The sequence below is a fragment of the Euphorbia lathyris genome, chromosome 4 (genome assembly GCF_963576675.1).
Source record: "Euphorbia lathyris chromosome 4, ddEupLath1.1, whole genome shotgun sequence".
In the NCBI taxonomy this organism is placed as follows: domain Eukaryota; kingdom Viridiplantae; phylum Streptophyta; class Magnoliopsida; order Malpighiales; family Euphorbiaceae; genus Euphorbia; species Euphorbia lathyris.
Window position 1 is genome coordinate 20214928 of NC_088913.1, and position 10112 is coordinate 20225039.

The 10112-nt window shown below is 34.8% G+C and overlaps 1 protein-coding gene across 1 annotated transcript; it reads left to right on the forward strand.

Moving 5' to 3' along the window:
* Positions 1-301: 301 nt before the first annotated feature.
* Positions 302-3771, forward strand: LOC136225526 (protein SHORT HYPOCOTYL IN WHITE LIGHT 1). Its single transcript, XM_066013587.1, has 3 exons — positions 302-882; positions 961-1026; positions 3185-3771. Exons 1-3 carry the CDS (start codon positions 475-477, stop codon positions 3335-3337), a joined length of 627 nt encoding a protein of 208 aa, XP_065869659.1. The 5' UTR covers positions 302-474; the 3' UTR covers positions 3338-3771.
* Positions 3772-10112: the final 6341 nt, after the last annotated feature.

Sequence of the window (10112 nt, forward strand, 5' to 3'; positions counted from 1 at the left end):
GCTAGTTGCTGTTAGAAAAAACTGTTTTTCCAAAAAGCAGAGATTCTCTGCTTTTGTAAAAAGTTGTGTAAAAAGCAAACAACTAATGCTGCTTTTGTAAAAGGTAAACAAAAATGTCACTAACCAAACATCTAAAACTCTTCGTTTTGAACTGAAAATGAAAACATGAGCACGAAAAGGAACACCTAAACACCCCTTAAATGGATAAGACTTATAATTTTTGCCCAATTTAGGAGCAGAAATAAAATAGACAATTTCCAAGGAAAGCCCTAAAATTTTCTTTCTTACAGATTCATTTCGTCATCTTCAAGTAGAACATTCTAAATTACAGACACAGCGAGCTAAACTTGGCTATGATCAGACTTTGTTTGCTTCACTTGAAACTCGCTGTTTCTCTGAAACTCTCTCTCCTCTTAATACCCGTAGTCACAGTCACAGAAACTACCTGAAAATTCATCAATTCCACTCACTACCATGCCATTTACACTCAATCTCTCACCCTATCCTCCTTCTTCGTCTTCGTCTTCCTCTACCTCTCTAATTCGTAAACCTCAGCTTTTTACATCCCATCCCAATTTGAATACCCAATTTTTCTCCCCCGAATTACCGCCTCCTTCTATTATCCTTCGAGCGTCGAGAAGGATTTCTAATAACAACACTAGCAATACTAATTTAGTAGGTGATCCTCGGATTTGGAGCCGTGCGATCAACAATGATATGTTTGATGATGCGGATGATGACGATGAAGACGATGAGGAAGAGGAAGAAGATCGGAGTTTAGATCTGTTAGCTAGATTTTTTGAGAATGTTTTCAAGAAGGTATCTAAGAGAGCCCGGAAGGCCGTGCGATCGGTTTTGCCTCCTTCCATTTCCACCAAATTGGTAATGTTGATGATTTTGAAATTGAATTTGTTACTTTGTGTTTGGATATGTTCAAGCTGATGTCTTTGTTCATCATAGGTGGCGTTTTCAGTAAATGGAGTCATAATGCTGGCATTTTTGTGGATTTTAAAGGCATTTCTTCAGGTAATATGATTTCTCTTTACCATTACCAAGTTCTCCTTTTCCCAATCAAAAAGACAGATAGAAATCAAGTCATATGCTTGACGTTTTTGTGGATTTTGAAGGCATTCTTTGTATTATATTTCACATTAAGTTTGATGGATATTAGGTCTATTTTTGTGAATCAAATGCAAGAAAAAGGAGGATTTTTTTTTTTTTTTGTGCAAGTTGCAATTGTGGAGGAATGGCTTAGGGATATTGAATGGTTGATACATTGAATAACATTCAAAGATATGAAATAGTCTCTGGTAGAATTGGTTGGTTGTTTGTGTAGAATTGGAACAGAAGGACCACAAGTTTGGCTGGAATTTACTAGAAATTGTTTAGCGCAGTACCAATTGAGGTCATCCTGAACTTCAAATCACCAAGCTGTTTTAAGATACTATCATCACACTAGCTAAACTGCATCTCATAGAGGTTATAATAGGGAGAATCCATATTACACGATGGAGCAATATTTGTCTCGAAACTTCATGATCAACAAGGCATCTGCCTCATGAGATTGTTACTCTGACTTTAAGACTCATGGGTTTCTCATTGATCAGATAGCCTTTCTATTGGTTTAATCAGTAAAGCCAAAACATATGTTATTATCTTGAGGACGATTACAGTACAATAATGCTGTGCATATCTGTTACATTGTGTCCGCAAACTCCAATAATGTTGTATGTGGTTGAATATCAAAGCGTCCAGCCATCTCTAGCCGCGAGAGGGAGGGGGCTGTTGTAGTAGTGGCAGTGCTTAAGTTGTTTAAAGTGTTTACTGAACTATGCTTTCCATTTTAAGGAATTTAGTCTAGACTTGGGCAGTATATTCGGATTTTGGACATGATCTACATTGTGTGCTAAAGTTGTGCTCCTTGTTTCATATTGGTGAAATAATAGAAGAACGCTGATGTTTTGGTTTTGCTAGTTATTTAATTTGTTATTTTAAGTGTTTAAGTTTGATGAAATGCATTATGTACGACATACTTCAGTAAGTTATGATTAGTTCCATTAGTTTTGGCTTATCCTTTACTAGATTAGGGTTGTTTAAGTTGCCAGCTGTCAACTTCGAGGAGCTGAGAAATGAATTGTTTTGGGGTTGTCATCATGTAATAATAAGATAGAAAAAGCAGCATGGCACTCTAACTCTAGTTGATTCTATTGTGTATGTATTGCCAAATTCTAGGGTTGGTGAGATTGTTTGTGAAGATTCTTTCGTGTAGTTTGTCAAATTAGACTGCCTTTTTTATCTGAAAACCAGCACATGGTAGCAATATATTTAATTGAACCTTATCAAAGAAGCCTGTTTTCTAATGCATCTCAAATTGATGCATTTTCTTTCAATGATTGCCTGACTCACTCTGTAGGCAGTGGTTGTTAAGTATTTTAGTCTGCAATCAAAAGTTGAAATGGAATAGGATCTTCTTTACATTGAAATTGAAATTTAGTTCCTATGATGCAGATATGAACAAAATGAAACCATACATTTCCAAATCCAGAAGTCTTGGATGATTGGATTTCTTTTAGACGGTGACAGAAGATAGGTATTAAAGGTATCAAGTTTCCAAGGAGCAGAGTCAGACTTGCTGAGCTTGTGTTTATTAATTGATGCTGCTGTATTCCAGCTTACGATCAAAACTAGAGAGAACCAAATTAAGCCTAATTTCAGCCAATTAATAAACACAAGCTCAACCTAGCGTTACTCTGCTCCTCGGAAACTTGATCCAATTTAAACCATGCTTGTTCTTTTTACAATAACCGAAGGAGTGAACGATTTTCTTATCTACTTGATTGTTTCTGTAGTTGTAACTTATTAAAGAATTGTTGTCAAAAATTGGCTGGTATCACGGTTATTGGTATAATGTATAAAGGGTAACCAAGCTATAGGCTTTGAGCTCATGGGCATGCTGATGTTGATAAGTTAATTGTGGCTTTAGCTGTAATATGCGTAAGCTCACAGCATTTCTAATTTCTAATCCTTATTAGCATTCATTTAAGAAATTTAAGGTTTTGATGGTTACTGCCATTTGCGCCTCCTCGTACTATAGGTTGTATATTTTTCTGTGAATATTATACAAGTTAAAGACAGATTAATTGCCTGAATTGTTTCTCACATTTTGCCCATATCTGTTGTGTAGGTGGTGTGCACCCTGGGAACTGCAGTTTTTGTAAGCATCTTACTTATACGAGGAATATGGTCTGGGATAGCCTATCTTCAAGAAAGCCGTTATCTTAAGATGAATGAACATGACGATGACCATTTATGGAGCAGCACACAACCTGCAACTTGATTTTATTTATGCAGAAAAGGAAATGTGCCAGAGATTGAATTCCTATAGAAGAATAAAGGCATCCTAGTTAAAGCTGACACCTCCCGAATAACGGATGATGCCACGATACATTTGAAATTCAAACCAGCATTCATATAATGTAGCATAATGGAGTAAAGTAGCATCCGACACAAAGATTCAGAAGAGCATATTAAAGTTTAGCAAGAACAGAGCACTGATATGAAAAAGTAAAAAAACTGAGCTTTAGTTGTTGTATTTATGCAGGGTTTACCCCTTTGTATAACCACACAAGAGGTAAATTATAAGTTCTTGTGTTGGTTATTATAAATCTGTTACAGAAAAATGTTTTGTAAACTTAAATTGTATACAATCATAGCTTACAGTGAAGGTGAATCTTGTTTCTGAAAACAGGAATTGCTTCTGAAATTCTGCTTGCTTTTATTACCTTTTCTTTCCCCATTTTTCCCATTCAATGTCAAGTGATAATTGTGCTTAGGAAGCCTCATGATCATAATTCGTATAATCGAATTACACATTCGCGTATATTTCTTAGGTCGTGTCTCAGTTGTAAATGCAGGCTGAGTTTGTAAGAATAGATTTTAGATTCTATTTCTATTTGAACACGAATGCATAAAGAAATGAGGTTTTTTAACTGTTACTGAACTCCGAACAAATTATTTGAAAAAAATGAAAGGGGCCCCCTCAAATACATGAAAGTGAAAAAGCACAAATTTGTTTATATTTGATGTAATTTATTAGTTAGGTTAATTTGGCAAAATTCGATGGGCAAATTACAAATCTAGACCAACTGGGGTCTATTAACATATTTGACCTACTTTGCTTCCATCTTACCCAATTAGACACTTTCATCCTTTTTGGATAAATGTACCCCTAGTTTCGTTCGACTTCTGCTCTTGCTCCCGCTTCTTCTTCTTCTTCTTCTTCTTCTTCTTCTTCTTCTTCTTCTTCGTTTCAACTAAATGGGTTTAAAGGATTATTACTCGGCTTCTCCGCTGGAGAATAAACCAGATACGGCTGCTGCTCATAAATTTATTGCCGTTCATCGGCGTTCCTCCACCTCCGGCTAATGATTGATATGAGTTTCTTTGGATGGAGTTGCCATGGTTGAGTTTATTTCTTGATTTTCCGGTTGTTTCAGTGGTTGATTATATGGAGGATTTAGACGCGGTTTTGATTTTTTAGCGGTGAAGAAGAAGAATTATGTGGAAGAAAATGGTATCGTTTCAATTTCCTCCATTTTTCTCCATTTTTGTCGCATTTCGTCACAAATGCAACAACAGTTGTCGCATCTTGCTGTCGCATCTGTGATAGGAGTAATTTTGTCACAGATGCGACAAATTTTGACACAAATGCGACAAAATGGAAGAAAATGGAGGAAATTGAAATGATACCATTTTCGTAATGTAACTTCATAATCTCTTCTTTCTCTCTTTATAAACCACGGTCTTTTCTCTCAAGATTTGGCGGTAATGTCGCTTTCGTCGGTTTGGGATGGCGAACAAGACGTTGAGAGTCTGAGGAAGAAGGTGAATTGAAATAAGAGTATTCTTGTTCAAAGTGGATAAAAGTGTCTAATTTAGTGAGATGGAAGCAAAGTATGTCAAATATGTTAAGAGCATCTCCAACAGCCTCTTAAATTGGCTCTTAAGTTAAAATTTGAGGAGAGAGAATAAAAAATCAGCTCCAACAGCCTCTTAGTGGCTCCTCAAATCACTAAGAGCCTCTCCATCCTCTCTATTAATAGAGAGCCTATCTCCACCTCTTAGTGCCTCCTAACTTCATTTTTTAATAATAATTTATTATTGATGAGTCTCTCTCTTCACACTATTGGTAATGTAACAATAAATAATAATCTTAATAATAAAATAATAAATAAGGAGTGAATATAAGGAGCATTGTTGAAAATGATATATCTTAGCCACTCTTAAATCACTAAGAGCCAATTTTTTATATTATTTTTAGAGAGTTCACTAAGAGTCTGTTGGAGATGCTCTAAGGACCCTTCAAATGGGCTAGATTAGTAATTAATCCTAATTTGATAACGGTGATAAAGAGGTTTTAAGGCTTGATTAAAGGTTAACAACATTCTAATAGTGATTGAATTGGGACATTCCTAACTAATCCACTATGATTAAGACAATCACTTTTGCTGCACTCTAAAGAAAAGAAAAGAAAAATTTATCGATTGAAATATATACCATATACCATTTATAAATAAGGTATAAAAATGATAGTGAACGGGCAACTAATCTTTTAGGCCCAGTAAGGTAAGGCCCAGATGAGCTGGAGGGTAGAATGGGAAATTAGAACAGTTAAATCTCGAAGATGGTTTGAGCATTTACGGTGGTTAAACTGTCACGTCAGCTTTTCGTGGAATAATTATAGAGAATATGATTTCGGTACGATCCAGTTTTATAGTCTTGGCTCAGAAAATCTCCATAGACTCCGTTAAGGATTAATCCGTTACAATAATCACTCTCGATTCCGTGAATCACAGATCAAATGGACTTGAGGGATATTAAACTCCGATTTGCGGGCATACGTTCGTCTATTAGCAAGTGACACGTAACACGATCCGCTCCAAAGCTTATAACCACTTCTCATAGTTTGATCACAATATAAATAGAGTAAGACACTTCTCAATGTATACTTCTTCATTCATTATTCACTGTGGCATAGATTATAACTTTGATTTATGTTGTGTTCATCTTCCAATCATCCCTTAAAGCCGATTTACGCATTGATATTGGTTTGTATTTAACTTATATAGTATTAGTTTGTTAGTTTAAAGTGGTTGAGTTGGTTTAAAAGACTTATTTCAAGATGAGTGATCATGTATTCAAATTCAACTAAACTTCTTTTAATTATAAATCTTTATTTATTTCAACTTTGATTTTTCAAATGAACTCTTTCTTTTAATAACAATTTTAAACTTTTTTTTAGAAAATATAACACTTTTGAACTTATTTTATTTTTCTTTTTTAGAATTTATTATATCTCTTTTCCATAAAAAAATCAATTCCTTACTTTTTATTTTTTTAATTCAAATAATTTAATTTCTAAATTAAATTTTATGAAAATTATAAAAAATTTATAACTAAAATAAATTAAAAGTGCAAAAGTATTAATATAATTTTTAGCCAACATGCAAAAACGAAAAAGTTCCAGCGCGCTGGAGGTTAAATTTTTTTCCAACCCTAACGAGTTGAGATTTCGGAAAATTACTTCTAACAACATGGCTAAACTTAGCTCCTCATATATGGATTCCTGGCTCTGCCACTATCGGAGTATATTAGTTGGACTTTGACCCTTTCTTTGATCATGTTTCTATCTTATTGCAGAATTACAAAATAACCTATAAGATTTAGCCACAAGTAAAAAGCATTTCTATTATAACATTTTATATTCAATTTTTTGTATTAACAAAATAATTGATGATAAAATAAAATTTATGTAATTGAATAATAAATATTAATTAATATTTATTAATAATTTGATTAATATATTTAATTGAATTAGAAAATTGAAAATCAGATTATAATATTTATTGACTAAATATTAATTTATATATTAAGTATCAGATGAAAACAATAATTATTATAAAGAAATGAAAACGTAAAATATATTTAAAACAATATATATAGAGACATACATATTTGATAACATCCGTATGTTATCTCTGGGGCAATATAGCAAAAAACTACATATATAAGGATAAGGCATACACCAGCTAAGGCAGGATACGCCAGCTGCGGCTGGATACGCCAGCTGCGGCTGGATACGCCAGTTGAGGATGGGTACGCCAGATTCGATTACGACAATTAAGGTCGATACGCCATCATAACCGCAATAAAGCAGTTTTCCAAGAACTTCAAGAATTAGTGTCGTTAATGGATCATTAATGACACTAACGTACAAAACTGAACAATGTGTAATAAATACATTAAAGAGCACTAAATCCTAGACTGTTCATATACTACAACATTTATCGAAAATGGTTACAGAATCTAGTATAAATACACCATTCACAAGGAGTACTAGGTATACTTTCTTACTTTACTAAAGTTCTTTTGATATTCTTGTATCGATACTGATTTTGGCATCAGATTGTCCCTCGCCGTCCCCAACGGCACAAGGAAAGGATCCAACCAGAAGTTTATTTCACTCTTATCAATATTGTAAAAAACGATAAATAAACATACGAAAGATAAACATCACATTTGACAATGAATCATCACGGTCACTAACTTAAAAACGCCAAATGTGCTCTATCAGATCTGGTTCGAGTTTATTGTGCTTTCCTCTATCACGGATGCTCATATCCCTTGCTAGATAAGCCATAAATTTCGGAACATGTCTACATTGAATGTCTCCAAGAACTCTTGGTTGAAAAACTTAGTCATGAAAGTTTCTCGAGTATATGTGTCATTCATCTCCAATAATCATGTTATGTAATATGACATAAGCATCCATAATACCGTGAGATTTTCTTTTATGCCAAGTTCATGCTGGTGCATGAACTATTGCAAAACGAGCTAGAAGTATCTCGAAACTCGTTCAACATATTTTCTTGCACTCTCGTTTGAAACAGATTCATTGAGGGTCTTATTTTATATGCATTACATGTGATTCAAGTTCTCTATTCACGAATGGTCTAACCAGTTTGATTGGGGGATATATTTCTATAAATGTTCAAATATTTCTAAAATGGTTTATGCTTATTAATGAATGAAATTTTTGTTCAACATGTCGTTGTGTGATAATTAGAGGGGAAATATCCCTAAAATAACGTTCAGCTCCACATCTTTTTAAAATGGACGGAGTTTGATATATCTCATGAGGTTTATTGCACTTATGCTTTCTTTATAATGGAAAACTGAGATCACTATCATTTAAAGGTTCCAAAGCGATAAATAAATATTGAAATATAAAATTATTACATCATTTCACAAATGGCACCATTTTCCCCTTATACATCAAATCTAGCCCTATGAAAATAAATCTCTTAAACCTGCAAGACAATAAACGTTAGCTGCAGGAAATTGGGACTTGTCTTTCAGATTTAACTACGACGCCGGACTCGATCAAATAGGACTCATTTAATCCTAAGATCAAACACAACAACATGCAATTATACCGAACCCTAATTCATTCATCTAGTCAGTTTTAATAAAAAAAATGATGAAAATAGCCTTATATCCTAGTATTGCTTTTAGCCTTATTTAATATAAATGACAGAATAATAAATTTACTGAAATGAAACTAGACTACCCAGGCACAAAACATGGGTCGGCTCGTCTGTCCCTGTTACTGATCTAGGATGGTCCCTGATTGGTAACAGGGGTCCCCGATCGAAGATAAGGTCTTTGATCGGTGACTGCCTTTTGGATAGACCCCCCTGTTTTACGTATCATAACCCGAAAACAAGAAAAAAAGTAATAAACAAGTTGCAGGCAGTAGGGATGGGCTTTTAAAACCCTTCAGAAGTTACCTCTGAAACGCTTTTCCAGTTTTTGAAGGGTGGTAGGCTGATATACGCATGATTGTAACTTGATCAGCAACCCGAACCCGTGCAACAGGAAATTAATATGATCAGAAAGTGGAATTCCACGTACTTGAACTGAAATTCGCTGGTTTATGAGAGATTTTGACCCAATTGTAGTGAACGTGTTTCCTCTGCTAAATAACTTAAAATGGTGCTTAATTTGAGTGTAAGACCCTTAAAATGGCTGATTTGGTAAGAAATGGGGGTAAAACCCCTTCTTTTCGCTCAATATCACTAAGTTTCAGTCTAGTTTCACTCACTTTCTTTCTCTTTTCGCTAAAATCTTTTTCTTTTATCTTGAAAACTGCTGTCCTCCCCAGTCCGTCGGTTTTATTTCCCTTTTAGTAGTGGGAAATGGACCAAAACTACTAGAAAACTGATTAAAATTGCCCAAAAACCGTAAATGGTCACCGATCAGTGGCCAAGGTGTTGAAACACCTTTCTACATGATTTTGATTTGACAAAATTACTTAAAGTATATTTAATTTCCCATAAAATATTCCAACACATTAAATTTAAATGCTTTGATTTATTAATACTAATGTGTTTGTTCAATGTTGAGTTGATTGATTTATAAGAATCAAGACATTAAAAGTTTAAGGCCCAAAAGCCCACAAGAGAAAGTCAAGCCCAAGTCAACAGTCGAAAGCCACGCGGCCCAGCAAAACAAAACGGAGCCCATCAGGGAGAAGGATCAAGAAGCCTTCTCAATTGCTTAAAGACGAAGCTGCTGAGTCAAGCGACAAGGAAGTCAGGTCAGCAGCTGGCCTGAACAACTTGGAGACAAAGTATTTCCACTTAAGGAAATGTTCAGACGGAATAGAAAGTTGTCTAGAAGACTTTTCCTAAAATATAGAGACACTCTGACCAACCTGAGCAAAAGCAACTGATCCCTGACGAAGACAGCAGATGCAACGTTCTTATTGGCCGAAGACGCTAAGCACTGACCGAGCGAAAGCGACAGAAATCCGTTTCCCTCCAACGGTTATTTCGAAATTCAAAATGACCGGTGCCTCAGGTGTCACTATAAATAGGCCTCTCAAATGCTTCATTCGATGCAGATCCTCATCAAGTCGAAACGCTGACCTACCAACTCAAAGTTCTGTCTTGAAAAAAAAAAGCAAATCCTTACACCAATTCCTATTTTTGTGTAAAAGTCTAGAGTGATTCATTCATCTAAAGTGTTCTTCATTTTGTTAGAACAAACAC